Source organism: Theobroma cacao, chromosome 5 (genome assembly GCF_000208745.1).
Source record: "Theobroma cacao cultivar B97-61/B2 chromosome 5, Criollo_cocoa_genome_V2, whole genome shotgun sequence".
NCBI classification, from domain to species: domain Eukaryota; kingdom Viridiplantae; phylum Streptophyta; class Magnoliopsida; order Malvales; family Malvaceae; genus Theobroma; species Theobroma cacao.
In genome coordinates, this window is record NC_030854.1 from 37,068,222 (window position 1) to 37,089,577 (window position 21,356).

Genomic DNA, 21,356 nt, shown 5'->3' on the forward strand with positions numbered 1-21,356 from the left:
TATAAGAAATTATTTTGTTATTTTTTATTTATATTAAATTAATTAATATAAAAAATATTTTGAAGGGATCATTAATAAAATTTATAAAAAAATTAAAAAAAGATAGATAATATGTAAACAAATTTAAAATTTCGGGGGGGGCCCGTGAGGAGGCTCCGGCCTTCAGACCCACCAAGCTAGGTGGTGCAAAAAAGAAAAAGCCTGATATTGTTGTTAATGTGCACCCTTTGTCCATTGATAACAGAAGAGCACCCGTTGGCCATGTAGTTCCGATTGTATTTCTTCCCGATGGGGTGATTTCCACGGGCAATCGCATTTTGCTACCTCATCAAGCAATGGTGCAAAACCTTCTAGCCCAACCTTCCATTCTTACATGGCTCCCGAACTTGTCTCTCCCGAGGGTCTAGGGATCAAGCTTAACCCATCAAAATTCTTGCACATATTCAAATTTGCTGAAGAGCTAAGCATCTCGAAGCTTTATTATGTTAGGAAATGTTGTGAAAATTACGAAATTATCTTTAAAGAGTTGCCCAATATCTTACACAGGGAAGCGAATTAGGAATGAGATTAAAGAGTATTGGATTAACGATGGGTTGTCGGGGTTTATGAACTTTTTGAGGTATGTCCATGGTGATGTGATTTTGCACTCCTCTTACCAAATATGGCAGCAACAACGCCTATAACATGCAAAGGGCTTAAGACATACAATTCCACAGTTTTTGGACCAACATGTGAGCCGGCTGATACGGTTTTCGAGGGTTACCCGCTGCCAGATCTACAAGTTAATGATTGGCTGGTCTTCCACGACATGGGCGCTTACACCTCTTGTCGTGCGAATGATTTCAATGGGTTCAAAACATCAGACATTCCAACTTACCTTGCGAACTCTGATAAAAGTTAATCCCAGAGAAAGAAATGCAGAAGTGGTTTGGCTTTGCTAGATCCTATAAATCACAATGTTTGTCGTGTCTCGCTCAATAAGTGATCAGACTAGCTTATGTTTTTTTTTTTGCTCAATCAGTTTAGCTTATGTTGGTTTTCTCCTATGAATGTTTAAGACTGCTCCATGATTGTCTATGGCTTTGTGAAATAGAAATAATAAGTAACTTCATGGTACTTGTTATAATAAAAAAGAAACAGTTGATTGATTAAAGTTGCATTGAAGTTGCCATATTGTGGATCCTTGGTTTTCTAATACTGTTCAGCCGTTTAAAATTATCATTAGAATGCGATACAAGGAGCCAACTACTTGGGTTAAAATATGCTCCATGATCGTGGACTGATGCATGGGATTCCAGACCAGCATTTTTCCGCCCTCTCTAGTCACTTTTGACTTCATGTTTCAGCCTTTTTCGCTTTGTGTATTTGTTCTGTTTTCCAGCCATTTTGTTCAGCTTCTTTTGTTGTGTCGCTGCTTTGAGCGGTTTCTTTGCTCATTTTTTGTACAAATTATCAATCATATTAATATATCCTTTCTCTTTTGGCTGAGCAAAAAAAAAATTATAGCTTTTAAATTAATAAACATCAAACTGTAAGTTATTCTAGTCAATGTTTTTTGGGTGGGAAAGCATGATTTGTATTAATATCAGACTTTGCCATTTAAGCTGTATGGCTGAGTGCTTTTTGCCGAGTTAAAACATGAATTTGGGTTTTAGCTTTTGCTGTGCTTTGGTGGTTCGGCCTGGCAAAAGGGTCACCTTCTCTGCCTCTCGAGAGGTCTCATAGATAGGCTGGTTGCTCCTATGGTGGTCAGATGCACAAGATGGTTTTTGAAGATCAAGAACCTGATGCTGTAGGATGTTTACTTAGCTGTATAGGTTATGCGGATTAGGAGCTGAATGGATCATTGTTAAGTCACAAAACCTCTTTGGTGGCATTCGGTTCTTTCAGTTTTGACTAGTTTGGGGGGTCTGTTTATTCAAAGTTTGCTCTTACGTGGTGTCAATCTGTTTTTTGTGACCCTCGGTTCTGGCTGTTCTTGTGTTGATGTGAACCTGGCAATGAAAGGTTCTGGAGGCAAAGATTCGGAAGTGCTCTGGACAGTTATGTTGTAACAGTGTTTTATTTGGAGATTGGCACGGTTATACTGGGTAGGTATGGAGGCCATAGTAAGATAGATGTAGTGGTAGGGGAAAGGGCTTTGAGTAGAGAATGATAAGCACTCGAAGGAGAGCTGTGAAGTGGCCATTGGTACCTGGTTGTAATGGGATGACTTTGTGATTGTCTATAGCCTCATTCTATGGGCAACCGGATACGTTTACTCTGCTTTTCTTTGATTCTGTTGTGGATGATGCTGGCTGCTCTTTCTCCTATAAATCACAATGGTTGCCGTGTCTCTGTGAATAAGTAATCAGATTAGCTTATGTTGGTTTTGTATCAAATAAGGTTGTCGTCCTCTTTCTAGAATAGGATGATAATAGAAATAATAGGTGAATCCTTTCTATTAGAAAACTTGATCATATTAATGCTGAATCAATGACAGAATGAGCAAAAAGTCAAATCCTACTCTGAAGTTTTACATCAGATACAAGATCTTGTCCCCCCAAGTTTTCGTGTGTACAACATTTACAGCTATTACAAAATGATTCTTCCCTATCAAAAGAATGATCCTATCCACTTAAGTACAAGATAATCATCAATTTTATCTACAATCAAAATTAACATATCAATGAACACCAAAAACCTTATCCCACCAACACAATGAAAGAATACGCTACCTCAAAGGTATTCTACAAACTGATGGAATGAGCAGAAAGTCAAATCCTACTCCTGGAGTGTTACATCAGATACGTGTAAAACTAATAAAAGCTTCAAGGTGGTTAGCTCTTCATCAAATTTAAATATCTGCACGGGTTTTGATGGGTTTAAGCTTGATCCCTAGACCCTCAGGAGAGAGAAGTTCGGGAGCTATGCAGGAATGGCTTGATGGGCTGGAAGGGTTTGAACCATTGCTAGAAGATGTAGCAAAATGTGGTTGTCTGTGAAAACCAAACCCCATCAGAAAGAACTCAATTGGAACGAGCATGGCCAATGGGTGCTCTTCTGTTACCAATGAGCCACATGCTTTAACCTGGTAAAGAAGAGAAAACATGCTCATTAACAAGAACATTAAGCTTTTCTTCAATCTTTTAATATCTGTAGGTACTATGTGAACACAATCAGTTTTAGCGATCCTGGTTCAATGTATTCAGCCAAAATTGTTTGTGTGCAGGATATCTATTAGAGGAAACAATCAAGCTGCTTACCCCCCCTCTCCATTTCAAACTTAAAAGCTTTTAATTAACTACAAAAGCAGAAAAGAGAAAAGAATCAACGCTGAGCAATTTACCTCAACGAGAGTGCAATTCTTTCTTCCTATTTTGGCACTCATATGCACAGATTCTGTGCGGAATGGACTGCTTTCACCAACAAAAATAAGAGTCTTACAGTGCAATTTCTTCAAGTCATCTGTAAGGTCATGTCTCCTGCAAATATACTTCACAATCAATGCCATGGCAAATGTACTTAGCTAGAGGAAAGAAAGAAGACAGGTGTGTGTGCCCACACACACATCTGAGCTTTCATTTTTCGTTGAAGAGAACTTCACAGGAAACTAGAAAGAGAATATCAGTGAGATGAGGGAGTTTGTGAAAGGAAAACAAAGGCAGGCAAGACAACAGATAAGTGACATGAGCTTACTTATTAATTGCTTCAAGAAAGCGCATAACATTCAGACTTTGCCTTTCATCCAGCAACTGCAATCACACAACCAAAAGGATCACTACAAGTTCAGGTTCTCTTAGTTTAAGTAAAAATATGGATGTGTCTGCTCTGGTGCCAGAGTGTTTGTCTATTATTAATTTCCTTACTTTTAGGCAAGCTTGGATGATCTCAGATTCTGTACCATGCACACTGGACCTAAGTTCCTACAAGAAGAATTCGACAATTACCATACTAACAAATATAAGAAATGACAATAAAAAAGTGACGTGGATTACCTTACTAAAATAGCGCTGAAGAAGGCATTCTTTTAATACACCACACATACCATAGAAGTATAACAAGTTCATCAACACCTGAAAGAGGAAATTTAATACAAAGAAAATTCACTATAACTGTTAATGATATGGGGCTGCAAATTAGAACCTTGTTGTAAAGCCATTCAGCCCATGTAGGAGCTTTACAAACAGGAGACACAAGAATTAATCCAAGAACTCGCTCTTTATATTTCATCTGCCACAGAAGATAAAATAACATGAGACCATCAAAGAATCAGAATATCAAAACAAAACATAATCTTTTATATGAAAAAAAATGTCTGCTGACTATTATATCTTATGCCAACTTACTGCAAACAGTGTAAGTATGTATGCACCAGCTGTTACACCCAAGCATAGAACCCTTTTCAGCCTGATATTAAAAACTAAAATCAGTTATAACATTAAAAAGGGGTGGGGAAAGAAAAGAGAAAGAGTGGGAAAAGATATATATTTCCCACAACAAGGTGGGAGCGTGAATGTATACCAATAATTCATGGGACGTAGTGCAAAGCAAATAAATTCTATTGAGTTCTAATATATCTGTAGTGAACTTGGTTATAATAGTGTTGCAAATCAGGTCGATCTGCTTTACATTTTATAACTTGTCGGAAGAAAAATACGTAAGAATTAAGATTTAGTTGAAAGAATTTGGCATGCTTGTAATACCAATTGAAACTAAGCATGAGTGGAACACATATATTATATCAGAGTATCAGAGCAATGGAAGTCAAGGGCCAATGAGAGGCAAAAATTTTAGCAGAATAAGCATCAGACATGCAACACAGAGCATATATAAAAACTGAAGGAAAAACAACAGTTTAATCCAATCAAGAAACACAGGAATAACTTAATGCAAAATGACCCTCTGTATCCCAAAATACTTTTGGATGCTTTGGAATAGAAAATTATAACTTAACTTCAATAAAAGAATTTAAAAATATAAAATAAAAGGAAGTTAGTCCTATCATTGCCCTTTTAGTCAAAATGCTCAGTAGTAGAAAAGAGTGAGAGCTGACAAGCATTAGTTACATACCCAAAGAAATCAAGCACTTCTGCAACCTGATCGGCTAAGTCATCCACACTAAGCAATGGAACATCTGAAGATATGACATTGGCTCCTAACTGCAAAAACTCTTAAACAAATGGCATACAGATTTTATTAGTATCATCCAATTAGGAAAACCAGAACTGACAAGGTATTTAAGAACTAAATAAACAACTCATTGTTGAAACAAATACATTTCTAATACTGACCTCATGCCCTGGGGCATCAATGTGGTAAATGCAAAAGTTATGAAGCAACAAAGAAGCTGCATCCGGGCAAACGAATAGGCCTTGGAAACAAGACATGTCTATAGAAACCAAGAAAGCACAAAACAACTATATATCAAAAGATATTCATACTCCAATATTTGGAACCAATATCAGTAATCGATTAAAACCCAAATGGCAAAGAACTTCAAAAATCAGAACAAGAATCTACTGAAGTCTAAAACAAGAATAGCCAACTTTAAAAACTTAAGAAATGAACAAATTAGCAAGAAATTAATCAAACAACAGAAGACTCTAAAAGCTGCAAAACTCAATTCAATTTCAACATATATGAAGTAAAAGAAGCAAACCCATCAAATCTAACCAAAAAAAAACCGCGAAAGTTTCAATCTTTCCACTAAAAAGGAAAGAACAAGAAATGAAACATACAGTTAAGAGCAACATCTGGGTAAGTTATCAAAGCAGGCTTCTCTTGATCCCCACATACAAAAACAGATAAAGAACCTCTACTTGTTTTCACCAAAAACTCCTGCAAAAGAAAAAAGACTATTATACTTATAAAAATAGAAAGGAAAAATGAGACAAAAAGATTGAAGCTTTGTTCTTGGCGGTTTTGTTAGTTAGTTACTTGCTTTACCTTCCCTCCAAAAGGAACCATATCAATATCAATGGATACTGAGTCACTCAACTCGCCCATGTGTCTTTTTTTCTTTCAGTTACTCTGAGCAAATGCAAAGAAACTCAATGAGCAAACTCACTGAGTGGGAATTCCAACTCCTCCGCTTTCTTTCTTCTTCCTTCTTCTTGCTTTGGCTGTGTCTGAGGGTTAAAAAATTTCGTTCACGAGATACAGGTAAATGACTCAAACGCCCCCAATTTGGCCCTGAAATTACACATCACACTTGCCATTTTCTCGTGGAATGACTCTTTTGCCATTGGTCAACGCGTTGACTCCTTGTCTTTTTCTTTGTTTTTAGTCGGGGCAGGTGACCGTTGGGGGCAGATAAAACGGTCAGTTGAGGGCAATTTAGGAGGAAGCGACGAAGGCGGATGGCGAACGGGGTAAAACGGCGCCGCTTGAAAGGCCTTAAGAGTAATTTCGTAATGGCATCATACAGCTGGATGCCACCTGGAAGCCGCTAAAAGGAATACTCGAGGGGAAGCCTACGAGTTGTACGCCAGCTCATCATTGCCCATGCTTATTTTATTTTTAATTTATGCATTGAATTTAAATTTACATAAATCTTTAATTTCTTAAATTAGTAATGGTTCATCCCGAACGACCCAAATTATTCAATATATACAAATACTATGCATTAGAGATTAATCTAAATATTAAAATTAAATATAAAAATACTTTATTTGATGATGATATTAATTTTACCATAAAAAATATGCATTAGAAAGAATTATAATATTTTGAGTGATATTTATTTTTTTCTTTACAGATAATAAAAGTTTAGTGTAGTGTATTTAATTAGGTTGGTGTAATGGTTTAAGGATATAATTATTTTATTAATTCAATTCAATGGCACATATACTCGTTTAATTTCATATATCTTTAAATTAAATTAACCAACGATTCCTTTATAATTATAGTAAATTTATTGATTTCTTTTCTATGAAATGAGCTAGCTATTTATAAGTTTAAATTTAAATAAAATCTCATAATGTCATAAGAAAAGATGTTGGGAATATGTGTGTAATTATGCTAAAAAATAAATAGTAGTAATAAAAAGCAAGGTAGTCATGATCATTGATTGGGCTGTTTCCTTGGAATCCAAAAACGCGTTTTGAAACGCTAATCACGGCCGCTTGTCACAAAAACTCTATGGCCCATCCAAGTACGAGACCAAGCTTGCTTTTGAGACAAAAATAATATCTATGCATTCGTGTTCCTCGAAATTCTATTTTTAACTCCAATTATATATATATATATATATATTAAATAAAAAATTATTTACAAATTTAATATTCATTTTATCTCTTATTAATGTAAGGATATATGATATTCTATTACACTAAATTACATAACATTCTCGTTATCATAATTCTTTTTTATTATATGAGAAAATTGGATAAGTTGTCACCATTTTTTATGGGTTTATATTTTCAACATATTTATTAAGTGGAAAAAAACTTTGATTTACAAATTTAATATCCATCTCATCTCTTATTAACGTAGAATCATAAAAATTCATCTATGATTAATTAAATTTTAAAAAAATTATAGTTTTTATTTATTTATTTTTAAAAGCAAAAATAATAATTTAGCTTTTATTTATGATTTATATTTGACAGATTGTTAGTGAATTATATCTATACACTATCACTTAATTATAGAGTGTTATCTCATAAACGTATAAAAATATTTTTAAAATTATAAATATTTATTTTTTAAAATTCTCAATTTTTAAATTTATTTATTAACAAAAAATAGCATTAGTTCATTAATAATATATTACATCTATACACAACACTTGCCTCAAGAACAATTAATATAAATCTTGAATTTAATTATTTTATAAATATACTCTTCTTTCGCAAATTTAGAAAATATCTTTCTATATTTCGCTTTTTGTTTTATAGGACTGGAGAAAGGAAGTTGAAATAAAAAACAATTCAATCCTATTGCTTATCTCACTTGATTTATGTCAAAAATAATGGCTAAATAAAGTTAAATTTTATAAAAAAAATTATGCTAAACTTAAGAAATTTATAAATATATACAATATATAATTTAAGAAATTTAAGTAGAAGATAAATATGAGGAAAGAAGCATCCAAAAAGAGCAATAAAAAAATTTAAAAACACTGTTTTGTCGGGGACGTAAAGGACGAAATTGCACATGGGGAAAACGCCGTGGACACAGGAGGGAATATAAAGTGGGAGTGTTCTGGTGCCTACATTCTGGATTTTGTGGCAGCACCAATCAGACCCATCTGCTTCTTCTGCTTTGGATGTTGACCTTCCGCTCTTTAACTATTACCACATAACTTGCTATTATTACAAAGCCACCCCAAAAAAGGCCAATTATGATTATTATTTTCAAAATTTTAATTTTATAAAAAAAAACTTACATTGAGTCGACGTTACATGGAGTTGAGATATCTATGTCCGATATCGACACATTGTATTTTTTTTTTTATCATTTTTTATTTTAATTTTAAAAATTCAAACGTCGTATTTGTACGAATTTAAAATGTTCAAGAAATGTGGAACACAAAAATAAGGGATTACTGGCTTGAGAAGATTCTCATACTAGATACTTTATAAAGAAGCAGATATTTTGATGTCAATTCATTGATTTACTGGTTTTGCAGGCAATATGAGGAGGAAGAGTAAGCTTCAAAGGTAGCAAAAACCAGACACTGTATCCAGAAAAGTGTCTCTTTAGGAACTCAAATGCTCAGCAGTTTACGTGTATGTGCTGCAGTGAGGATGTATAGATGAGAAGCTGGCTGATTCTTCAGTAAGAATCGAGCGCGATTACTCACTAGGAAAGTTAATCAGCAAGATAACAATCAATCCCACACAAAGACTTCAATGATCCTGATGATCTTGCATATCTATAACATGTAATAACTTTTATGCAGGGCAGGAAGGAGATAAGAGAGTTGAACGTTTTTGAACATTTGAAAATGCTGATGGGATGTACAAAATTGAACATATCGCCTTTGATATCGTAGTAGTAAGCATATAAATCAGTAGAAAAAGAAGATCAACAGAGAAATCAAATGAATTCGTTATATGTGCTTCACAAAGTCTGTATGCATAGAAGGGCGGCGAAGTTACTGCTCTAAGGAGTTCGACTAAGTCTTGATGGTGTGAAATTCAGAGCAGATTTTTCCTAGCACAGCTCGCAATCTATCAAGAAAATGCTGCTACCAAGGGTGTTTCCAATCCATCTCGGAAAGTCTACCACTATACACCAAGGGTGTTTCAATTCATGAAACTACAATACTTTTTCCTCTGCCATTACTAAGACATTAGGTGACAAGACAGTAGAAGGTTTCCCTAAAAGCTAAGGAACTTAACATGCCAGTCAATCAGGGAAAGTGGATATCTTTTTCTTGGGACAGACCATCCTCTCCCCATAATCTCAAATCCTATATAAAAATACAGTTATGGTGCATTTTGACAGTTGACCTCGAATATCCCATTTGTTATTCAACTCAAGGTCACTGCAAATCCCAATGGCAAGTTTCTTAAGTTTTCCACTAAAAAAGCACTTCCCACATGTAAGATTTTTCTAGTATGATATGGCTGACGGTATCAAAGGCTACAGCTATCAGAATTTCATTCAGTTAGGTTACCAATCTAAAAACATTATGCAAGAAGCAAAGCTCTTATTTAATGGGAATTTAACATAGAATGCAAAGTTAGATATTAATACACAAACGGACCAAGCCTATGATGTTTGGGGTGCCTAAACATAGTTATCTCATATATCTGGAATAACCCAAGCACAATTATAGTATCAATAGAATTTTAAAATCAGCTTAAGAAACTCAACAATATGCAAAACCAAACTAACTCAATTCATTTGACTTCAGCTGAGTGAAAGACATACCATACTTTCGGCCAAAAAGAAAAGACGTCCCATACTTTCATGATGATGCTTAGAGGAGATTTCAACTCAGCTAGTCATAACAACACACATCATATGCTAAACCAACTCAAACTGCAGCTGGAAGAAGATTTGAACAGCCATCCATTGAAGAATTTTTCTTTTTTCATATAACAAAATTTGAGAATTAAACTAATGTATCAAGGATATACAGCTGACCAAACTGACCAAGAACAATAAAATTGTTTTTGATCCATTAAAAGCTCAAGTTACTCCGGGGAGAAAAAACTGAAGGGAAACCAAAATAAAAAAAAACAAATGTACCCATTTTTTATCAAATTAATTGTAATTAATCACAGAGTTGATAAAAATCACCACTCACTAAAAGTTTCTGTTAGCACTTGAGAAGAACTTCACAATCTCTCTACTCATTCTTCCAAGCATACAAAATCAGTGAAAAACCAAGATTTTGTGACTTGGAATCTTGAAATCTCTGCGAGAAAGACCATTGCAACGTACTCGGATTAGGAATGGGTTGGCTAACCCACAACTTCTCTTCTGCTGCGAGGAATGTCTTGAACATAAAAACAGCATTTCCAAGTGATGCTCCAAAGAGCCAATTATGGACATCCCAGTAAACTTCTACAGCCATTCCATCAACCAAAATTGTATGGTTTCCCCGGAACTTCCACCTTAGCCGCTTCACTTGCATCAAGGTCTTTCCATCCAGTCGAATTATAAGGCAGGGGTCGTTCACACCAATCGTGTCACATTCAATTATCAGATCATGAATTTGACCATTATCACAAAACTGTGCCTTGGTACCAAATACCTTCTTGCCAAAAACATGCTCCTTCTTGGCCACATAAACGGCAGTGGAAGGAACAGGAGTTGCACCAGTCTTCTTATAAGCTTCTTTCCTCATGTCCCCAAGAAGCAAAACCATTTGCTTATCAGCAACAACACCAACATAAAACCCTTCCAAAGGTTCAGGCCCAGATCCAAATTTCGCTGAAGAAAGGTCCCAGTATATGTCTATTTTACAAGAATATGCTTCTAAACTCTTAGACCCTTTTCGCTTAGTGAACAACCAGGGCTTTATATCAACCTTACAAAGACACTGATTAGCAGAATCATCAATCCCTACACTTAGGCCTTGCCCCATCAAATTCTTGCTCCAAGTAACGGTTATCAAACAAGACCTACCCCGAATTCGACATTGATAAACACAAGTAACCAAATTCTGCGCATTTTTACTAGTATTTGATGATGAAGAATCAGCCACTTGCACCCCATTTTCACCAAAACAGGATGGGAAATCTCTCATTTTTCTAACAAGATAACTCCAATTCCTTAAAATTCAACTCTTCTTCTCTTTAACACTTCCCACAAACTCTCTTTTGCGCAACTTTCGCAACCTAAAACTACACAATTAAAGCTGGCTTAGGCTTTGAAAGACAAAAACAAAGGAGACAAAAGTAACAGAAACAGAGAGTAAAGAGGTGAGAGATAGAGCCTTACCTTAAACTGATCAGTAAAAAAACTGTCTCAAAAATAACACTCTCTCAAAACTGCCTCAAAAACAGCTTGTCAAGGCTTGATTTTGATCTGGGGTGGTACATTTTTTTCTTTTCTGCAAGAAACTCAAAACACCCATCAATGAAAAATGTTTAAAGCTTCAAACTTTAAAGACAGATTGAGAGAATGTTGGGGTCAAGCTCAAGTAAAGTAAAAAAATTTCAACAAAGAGAGAAGCAGACAAAAAGCAGAGTTCTTTCACTGTAAATTCCTCTGCTATCATTATCAATTATATTAAAATAAATTACAAATATTTTTTTTTCAAATAAAATTTTACCTCCAGACAATGACAGCTTGAAAATAAATATTCCCTTTCTTTTCTTTTTTTTTTGAAGAACAGGAAAATGTGAAGGATTTTGGCAACTGGGTATTGCTGGAAAAGGCTGGTTTTTGACGATTACTCTACACTGAGAAAAGAAAGTAAAGCCCAAAAAAAAAAATAATAACAAAGAGAATCTCTCTCAGCTCTCTCTCTCTTGTAACTTTCCTTTAGCTGACATGCTCACATGTAACATAGTGAAGCCAAAATTTAAGCACAAACATTGAAGGGAGCTTGCTTTAAGGCTTTTTTTTTTTTTCTTTCTTGGGGTTGAAACTTCTTTCAAGCTTTATGGATTGAAGAATATATATTGAGAGTTTGAGACTATAAATAAATAAAAGAGTTGTGGTGAACGGATGTGCTTCATCAAGTGGGGTCTAAGGAAACAAGAAAAATGCAAGCACGATTTTGTATATATATAAAAAAGATTGGTTTCGATAGCCAATTGGCACATAGATTACACACTTCAACATGAAGACATGGTTTCCATGTTATGGTATAATTTCCATGATTGATGATTACTATGTTTATGTTTTTCTTTTTCTTATATATATTTTCAAAAATTTTTATAACCAATTATTACTGAAATATGACATAAACATAATTGCAAAATGGGAATTTATAATCTAAACTAATGAACAAAATTTGGCAAAAAGCTTGAGGTTAGGAATGGAGTTAGACCCCATTTTTAGGTACCAACAAAGGACTCACTCATTGCCAACCTCATCATCATATCTCTCTAGGCTTTTCCTTCTCTCTCTCTTTTTTCCTCCCCTAAATTGTGTAGGTTATGTATTTCTTTATGGTTTCCACATGAGTTGGTCTTTTCTTGGTTGGATTTTGATTCCCAAAGTGTTGTTAACATGAAAAAAAAATTTTAAAAAAAACCATGAATATATTAGCCAAATATTTCTCTTCTTTTTTTTTGCCTTATTTTTACTTCACAATTTTTATTTATTTTTTTCTCTTAGAGATATTTTCTTGATGATTAGGGTAAATATCAGAAAAGAAAAAGGAGAGGATGTGAAATGAATAAAATAGGAAAGTGAGGCCCACGCGCAATAATGGCGTGTGAGAAAATGGGTTAAGATTTTTTTGTTTAATAATTTAAAAAATCTTACTTTATGGAGAATAAAGACGTTGTATTCACGTGTAGTTGTCCATGGTTAGTTGGCATGCGTTACACCCCAAACGGGGCCGACTTTTTGTTCACTTGCGCCTTATTGGGCCTTCAAAAAGCCCGTTTTGTTCCTTGTCTTTTTCTTTTTAATTAATTAATATAATAGATATAACCCTTTTTTATTTTTTTGTGATTATATTATTTTTGTGAATTAAAGTTCTATTTGATTAAATAATTTTTTAAATTTTTTTGGGTTTCCCTATTTTACATAATTACTAATTATATCAATAAAAATATACCTCTAAAAAAATTACAATCCTAATTTACGACGAGTTTTTTTTAAAGATAATATTATGATTTATAAACGTAACTAGTCACAAAATTTATTATTTATAATAAGATATGAGATCATAGAAATGACTTTTATAATTGATTAGTTCATATAATATAATTTTAAAATGAGTTAATATGGATTGTTAGTGTATAAATTTTATATGATATCAATAATTTAAAATTTATCACTTTATTAATAAATAAATTTAAAAATTAAAAACTCTAAAAACTAAATATCTGTAATTTTAAAAATATTTTTAATTTATATTTTTACATATTTATAAAATAATATTTTATAATTAAATGATAATGTATAAATAATATACACGGACAATATATCATATGGTTATAGTAGGAAATATAAGCATTTACTAGTAAAGGGTCGCCGGACATGCAAGTCCATCACTTTGTTAGCCTTATGGTCAATAATTTCATCAAGCATGGGACTCCATGACAAACCGGCCCTAACCATATCTTTATATGCATTTTATTTGTTAAAGAACCTTAGTTTATTACACCCTCCATGATTAAATAATTGGACCGACATAGGTGCAATCATCGGACCAAAAAGTTTATGAAAAAAGAATTAATCCGAACACTAATTCACATTATTAAATCGATGGTACATCTAATACATTGCGTGTAATTCGCCCTTGATCATACTTTATTTATCCTCTAATTCATTTACTTTGTCGAATTTGTCTCATGCCTAATCCATTGTCTAATTGCGATTAAGACTAAATTACAAGCAATTTAGTAACTTTCTTTATTGTAATAATAAATCATTATAGTACTAAAGTACGTAGGACAGATTGCAAGATCTTTAATGGGTTAAAGATGGTGCTGATAAAACTTGAGGATTAAGGTTGTCTTGTCCTTAATTTCTTATAGCCTTATATTTATAATATAACATACCCAATGCTTCTTATTTAAGATAAAGGATTCGAAGGATTTTGTTGGCTTTAATTAGCATGATGCCTCTAATTGTGTCAATCAATTATTGGGTTTTTCAGTGACAACTAGTTAATTAAGTATGGGAATTATCTCAACAAATCTGATTAAAAACTTAAAAATTTTGGCTAATTAGGTATTGTGGTGTGGTCTTACTATGATCTTGTAATTAACTCAAAATACAGATTCACGTAATCAAAATTTAAATTATATATATATATATATACATGAAGAAATTAAAAAAATAAAAAAGAAAAAAGATTTGAATATTTGACATAAAGTTTATTAACGATGTTGCAAGATTGTCTAAAAAAAACATAAAATCTCTTCCTTTACTTACCTTGCGTAGAAAGATAAAGTCAAACCAAATCGGTTATAATGAGATCAAGCATCAACAAACGGCATTTTCTCCATGTTTCTCGAGTCAAGAAAAGAGAGTTCCGTGGGCGACCCGAATCATCCCACCAAAACTCGAGTTATTTATTTATTTATTTATTTATTTTGAAGGGAAAAAGATTGATAAGGGAGGGGGACACAATGAAGATGAACAGCAAAGAAATTCATGCGGGACAAAAGGAATAGAAAAGGGGCAAAGAAGATAAGCAGCTTTGTTGAACCTTTATTTTCTTGCCCACCTTTAGCCTTCTGCCAGTCGACACCTTTTTTCATGACAATGAGCATCTCTGTATCATTCCCCTTCCTTGGATCTTTAATCTTTTTGTTTGCATTCCTTTAGAAGTTGCCATCATGCTTACACCTCCAACATCTCTAGTGATTTTCACAGCTTTTGTTTTCTTGTACCCATAGACTCCAAATTTCTAAAGTCAAAATTTGGTCCACTCATTTCTTGTCACTTATTTGCTTAAGCATACTAAAAAAAATCATCACTGGTACTATCATTTATGCCACGTAAAAACCCTTTATAGATATTACGTATCATTTTTAAAAATAAAATCGGATACGGATATTTTGAATTTTCATATCATTTAACGTTGGATTTATTTTTTGTTTTTGTGGTGACGGAATTTGCCATAATTCTATAAAATGACCATTATCATTACTTCCAAAACTCTTCACAAGCTTTTTTTTTTTTTTCCTCTTTTCAACCCCATGAATTTGACATTTCAATTTTCAATGTCAGAAAATACATGCATAATAATCTTAAAGATTCCATCAAGGGCTTATTGGGCTGTTCAATTGGACCAAACTCAGCCCAATTTTACAAGCTTAGTGAACCTAAATTGGGCTCTCTGGAGTTATTGTGTAAGCTAGGCCTTGTACCAAAGCCTCTGTCTCATTTTCGATATTTTATACATCAAATAATTAAATCTTTAATTTTAAATTTAAAGAAGGTTTGTTTGATTTGAAATAAAAATTTATTTAAATGTAATAAAAAGTGAAGGACTTAATTGAATAAAAGAGTATAATATGAGGGTTTTTATAAGATTTATCCCTTTATTTTTTCCATTATTGCTCAGACAATCTTATTTGAAACTGGCCAATCCTTTGTCTTGTGATCAAATAAAGACAACACTGTCAGGTACTAGTAGATTATCTTACCTTATCTTTACACAAATAATGTGGAATTTATATTAATTACTAATATAAAATTTTTTTACTCATATGGAAAAAGCAACAAGAAGAAATTGTATGATTTTCATGGACAAAAACTTGCTGCTGGCAGATGACCTTATAGCTTAGCAGGACAACCACGTCCAGGAACTCCAATTATTGCCATCCTCTGATTGAATGGTAATAATTAATTCTACAAACAATTTCCATATTTTTTTCCTCTGATGTGGCACAATGCCATTGGCTCAAAACCTTCATCGTTGAGTAGTTTGTTACAGAAGAGATGGAAACTGTTCTTGTTGCTTTGTGAACTCGGAGAGAGATAGAGATAATTCAGAACAGGGGGTCACTTGTTTGTTTTTCACTTTTGCCTACATTAGTTGGTTGTTTTGTCCTTCGAAGTTTTGTTCTCTCCTCGTTCTTTTGAGGGGAAGAGAGGGTTAGAAGACAGAAGAGAGGAGTGTGTTGTTTTGTTGCAGGAAAGAGGGACAGAATGTATAAGCAAGCTTTAATGGGAGATGCATGGATAAGAGAAGCTCAAGAAGCATCAAAGTTGGTGGAAGATATAGAAACTAGAGTAAAGAACAAGAACCCATCTCTAAAACACCAAGAAAATAGGCTTGTAGACATTACTGCTCGTTCCAAGCTTTTGGAAGCTGGGATCAAACTTGATCGTCTTGAATCTCTCCTTAGAAACCCTCCTTCAAAACCCATTTTGTATGTTTCATATCTCTCTCTCTCTCTCAGTTACTCTTTTTTTCCTTTTCTTTTTATTGTATCTTTTGGTAGTCAGTTTAATTTCCTGCTGTTGTATCTTGATGGTTACTTAATTTCCTGAAAATTTTTGAAGAAAGATTTGAAATCTATGAATGGATTGGCATAGTAACCGATATGATCATTGATACGTAGATTGGAAAAGAAGGATTGCTTGTTAATTTCTGTTTGTTTTGGTTAATTGGCTCTTCATTACAGAACTGTGACTGTTCACAAATGGTTGTTTCTAACTCTCTTTGTCATGGATATGGTCGATTCACTGGTAATTTTTTGACTTCTCTTTAAGCCCTTTATTTGTGTTCAAACTTCAAATCAATGTTATCAATTGTAAAGATAAACCATGTGGTAAATTAGTTCTCATTCTGCTTGCATAAGTAACCTGTTGCTGCAGTCCATTTGCAGAACTAATGAAGATTTGGATTATCGGTGGAAGATGCTGTCGGAACTGCAGCTAAGAACAAAAGCATTGGCTCTTAGGCTGTATGCTTTACCAACTTCAAGCAGGTATTGTTGTTCTCATCTCACCGTTATGCCAAACGGATCCTTAGATAAGAATATGATAATTAAGCCAAGGGAAATGTGAAAGTAGGAATCAGCAAGCCACAATGAAACTCTGAATTTCTGCCTTGTGGTATATAACCCTGATTACTTTTGATTATGTACGTATCAGTGAGAATCCTCTGTTATGTAAGGGACTTTTCAAGAAAAGAAAGAACAAAGTAAAAAGAGACAGTTGGTGCCTTAATTTCTTCCCAGGACTACAACCTGGTCTTTGATCTTGTCTGCTTGAATGTAATTGCCACGTGGCATGAACTTAGCATATGCTTTTTCTTCTTCTTTTCAGGCCAGGATGCTTAACTCCTGAAAATGCCGAAGCAATAAACACAAATGTCAGTGACTGTGAGCAAGGTAGAATTCTATAATCTAAAAGTAAGGATAAAAATACTACAGATTTGTTTGCATCTTTTCTGCCAAAATATTGGAGTGGGAAATGGATATGTTTGCAACTTTTGAAAGAATCAATTGGATTAATATAGTGGTTTAGATCCTATCATCACGCTCTTGGTAAGCAAATATTGTGGCAAAATGCATTTATCTCACTTTGTTGTCTTTGCTGATCCTTTCCTTTTGCTTTTGAAAATATGATATGCGGGCCAAAGTTTTTAATGGAGAAAAGAGCATCCGAGCTAAAGTAGCATCTCCAACCAAAATTAGGTTGGAGCAAGGACCACTGGAAATGTAATCCTACAAGCATTTACGATATATGGCTACAAAGAAAACTGGATAGTTAGATGTTTCATGAGATTAGGATTTGAAAGCTCCACTAATTATGAACTAATCCGAGGAAATGGATGGATCAGTTTCCTCTCCCGGATTAACTAGGTCTGCTGGTCTTCCGGTTACGTTACCTTGGAAACACCTTCACCGCACACATTGCATGCCTCATATCATGGAAGCTGATGCTTAGGGAGGCCTCTTTTCATTGCTTCCAAAGAAACTATATATGACTTTGATTAATTTTCAGATCTTTTCATGCAGATCAAACAAAATCGTCATTGTCCAGAGATGACCCAGAGCTTCTCAGACCTCTCATTGTATGTTTTAGTATTTCTATTAAGTTATTGCTCTTCAAACAATGTTTCCCAAGCCTCTGAATTCTGACAGGCCCTTTGATTTTGCTTTTCTCATGCAGTCTAATGATGTAACGTTGCAAAGCCAAGTGCAGGTGTGGAAATCTTTTTTGAGCATACTGATTCACAACTTGAGTTCCAACTCTTTCTTAACCTCTTCATCAGTTTTTCTTTTCTCTTCTTGTGCAATGGTGCAGATGAAGCAATGTGGTACTTCTACTTCATTGAGTTTGCTACAGAAGGTTTTCTGGATCTTCGGTGCAGTTCTTGGATCAGCTGCACTTATATTTATCTTGGTTCTCATCTGTGCAGTCATATAATCTGATTCTCAGCTGACCATTTTGACTTTAAGACGTCTTCATAATCTTAAAGCTGGGAAACTATTTTACACCAATCTGTCATCTACATTTTTGTTTGGTATGGCATTTCAGGACAGAGGAAGCCTATTTTGTAGAATCAAATACATAGTTACAAACAAAACTTAAAGAAATAAATGAGGTGATATTTTATCATCTACTGCAATTTTGAATTGTAATGTTGTTGTTCAATCCTGATTTCTAAGCTTCCTAGGGAGCAATCTAGGCATAAATTACAGAGAAGTCCCAGAGAGTATGTTGGAAGTGATTCAATTAAATCACTATATCATATTTTAAAAATTAGAAGCTCTTGTATATGTTGATTGATATTATTTTCCTCCCCCATTCAACAATGACAATCCAATTCAACTACATGAAAACTAATGTCCTCCAGAAGAAGTTTCGAAACTGCTCTTCTTGCATAAATAAAGCATGCCTGGTGCCTGGAGAGTGAGAGAAGGTTCTGTCAAGTTGTCAGGTGGTGTGTAACCTCAATCAAAACCTCTTGAACCTAAACCTTCAAATTCGAATAAAAAAACAAGGTATTGTCATAGTCAATACCAACCAACTTTGTTGACCTTAATATTCACTACCCATGCACTAAAGCTGATTATTACTGGGAACCTGTTTTATAATGTTTACTCTTCTGATTACTTCCATAGCTTGATAAACTTGTCTCGCACAAATTTGTTTGATTATTATCCAAACTGGGATTGATTCTTGCCGCAAATTTTGAATGTATTTGACTCACTGGCTCATCAACTAGACAACATTTACAAGTCGCTTGTTCAATTATCCCTCAGAGACATGGTCCTGAAATAGCACTCGTGGCTGCCCTGCATCCTTTGAGATATGGACCACTAGAGGAAAAAGATAGCAACTTCATTATGTCGGTTTTGTTCAAGGATGTAATGGTACCGACAATCCTATCCATGTGGGTTAGGAAACTATGACTTCAAGCAGAAGGTAGGGAATCTGAGAGAAAAAATTGAAGATCACACTGAGCCTTGTAGTTGTCTGAGGAGGGTTCCTAATTCTTCAAGTGAAAATGGATGAAAAGACTTATCACCAAACATTGAACTAGTTTTTCCTTTTTGTATCTTTAGCCTGCAAAAAGATGGAATGGGTGCTAGATATTGTAATCTATAATTCACCATTGTCTAAAGCAAAGCAACATTCTCTCTCTCTCTCTCTCTCTCTCTCTGGATTTTCCCCTCTAAATGCTTCATTTCTTTCACCTACCATGTAGCACTCCCTTTTGACAAATGGGGTGGCTGCAATCCCTCCTCTTCCCATTGAAGAAGCTGTGGTTTCGGATGCACTCAGCTCCAAGAAAGAGTACTTACTATTTATAATGTCTATTCTAGTATTGTTTTAGTGCATGAACATTGTTTGTTTTTCCTTCTGCCTTTTCCTTGTTTCATTTCTCCACCATGTTTTGCAGCACAACATACCATACATATATGGCTCATTCATTCACTATTCACACGCACACATTCACACAATTGCATGAATGAAGAATGTATTTAGTATTGTCGACTGCCATTTTAAAGATTTTCACGACTCCATTGTGGTTAAATTCTTCATCGCTGTCTCTTTTTCATGACTGAATTCTTTTAAATCTTCTTTTGCTGATTTACAGGTAGAGGGATATACATTTTGTATGAGGATGTGAAGTCCTGCCCAGATGAGGATGTACATGTCCTTTGGTCCATACTGGTGGAATCCCATCCAACCCAAATTACATCAAGACAATGAAGCATTTCAAGAATATCAAGCCCTTTAGTATCAATATATCAGAAAAATAAAAAGCTAGTGGAAATCAAAATATCCTTGTCAATAGCCCCTCTATTTCTCTTTGTTTGGAGCTACATGTTGGCTTACTTAGAATAATAGGAGAAAAAGAATATGTAAATTAACAGGTCTTTTACAGAGGTCCATCTAAGATAATTAATTTGGACTGATATGCTTTCCCCATTGTAACCAAAAGAAAAGAAAAGAGCAGGTGTTTTCTTAAAGGTTTTGTTTGGCCATAGCTTTGAAGTGAGTTGCTTGGTCTATTTTCTGGCAGTTTTGACTCTTCTCCGGTGTTTGATGCTTAGACTTTACCTACATATACTACTTTAATAATGGAGGCTTTCTTTCTTTCTTTTTGTTTTTTTTTCCTTCCGAACAACTCTAGGAAGGCTTGACTGAAAATGATATTAATATATCAGTCAAAACTTATTTCTTACCTGCAGATAAAAAAAAAAAAAAAACTCATAGAGAAGGAAAACATGAGATGACATCCTCGTCTTAGATCCTGCTGCTCAACTGCCCCAAAATAGAAACTTTCCCTCAAGAAAAATGGCTGTAGAATTTTGTCCATTGAGGGTGTTGCAGAACTCTTTTCACCTTTATCAGTATTGGCAGCTTTTCATGCTAAACCCGTCATAGGAAGCTCGTTAATGTTAAAATGATTAATAGCTGTGCTTTCAATTGATTAGGCAGGGCTCAGAAATAGTACCTAGATAGCTATAAGATTCTTATTTTTTGGGTACAACCATAAATGGGTAGTTCATGTTAGAATAATGGGACCATTGATTCAATTGTTGAGTACATGTTCCAATATAAGACCTGCAACTGGCCTAGCCTGCCTCCAAATTGGTTGGTATTGGCATTGCCAAATTCTTCTATCTAACTATAGCCAAGGCTTTTTATAGGGCCGTTGATTCAATAAGAGTTCCTATTGCTGGAAGGAAGCACACAACTTGACTTTGCTTCCAGTTCTTGGTTGAGGTAGCATTTAAATTTAATGATTTTCCCAAGAAATGAGAGTAGCTCATTAGCTATCACAATTATGGAGATTATGTCTTGCCTAA

General features: G+C 34.3%; 3 protein-coding genes and 1 long non-coding RNA gene across 8 annotated transcripts; 2 read left to right on the top strand and 2 right to left on the bottom strand.

Annotated features, from left to right (window-relative positions):
- On the bottom strand, positions 2,438-6,089 carry LOC18600235 (pollen-specific protein SF21). Its single transcript, XM_007030560.2, has 11 exons — positions 5,929-6,089; positions 5,721-5,820; positions 5,274-5,371; positions 5,053-5,141; positions 4,329-4,389; positions 4,126-4,212; positions 3,978-4,055; positions 3,849-3,905; positions 3,679-3,734; positions 3,329-3,464; positions 2,438-3,070 (listed from the first exon to the last, which is right to left on the bottom strand). The coding sequence occupies exons 1-11, from the start codon at positions 5,986-5,988 to the stop codon at positions 2,837-2,839; spliced, it is 1,056 nt and encodes a 351-aa protein (XP_007030622.2). The 5' UTR covers positions 5,989-6,089; the 3' UTR covers positions 2,438-2,836.
- Positions 10,009-11,874, bottom strand: LOC18600236. The gene is made up of 3 exons (XM_007030561.2): positions 11,717-11,874; positions 11,383-11,494; positions 10,009-11,285 (listed from the first exon to the last, which is right to left on the bottom strand). Exon 3 carries the CDS (start codon positions 11,186-11,188, stop codon positions 10,286-10,288), a length of 903 nt encoding a protein of 300 aa, XP_007030623.2. The 5' UTR covers positions 11,189-11,285; positions 11,383-11,494; positions 11,717-11,874; the 3' UTR covers positions 10,009-10,285.
- LOC18600237 lies at positions 15,811-18,674 on the top strand. Of its 5 annotated transcripts, XR_001928214.1 has the most exons (8): positions 15,812-16,451; positions 16,707-16,770; positions 16,900-17,012; positions 17,353-17,417; positions 17,669-17,891; positions 18,048-18,103; positions 18,202-18,234; positions 18,337-18,674. XR_001928214.1 is itself a non-coding variant. In XM_018122039.1 (7 exons), the coding sequence occupies exons 1-6, from the start codon at positions 16,228-16,230 to the stop codon at positions 18,076-18,078; spliced, it is 576 nt and encodes a 191-aa protein (XP_017977528.1). In that variant the 5' UTR covers positions 15,811-16,227; the 3' UTR covers positions 18,079-18,103; positions 18,202-18,234. The 5 variants fall into 5 exon arrangements, 4 of the variants coding, with proteins under 4 accessions (XP_017977528.1, XP_017977529.1, XP_007030625.2 ...); XM_018122039.1 differs by lacking the exon at positions 18,337-18,674 and having other exon boundaries at positions 15,811-16,451; positions 17,669-17,747; XM_018122040.1 differs by lacking the exon at positions 17,669-17,891 and having other exon boundaries at positions 15,815-16,451; positions 18,034-18,103.
- On the top strand, positions 19,398-20,644 carry LOC18600238. Its single transcript, XR_001928215.1, has 2 exons — positions 19,398-19,833; positions 20,138-20,644. It is a non-coding gene; the product is annotated as an uncharacterized LOC18600238 (long non-coding RNA).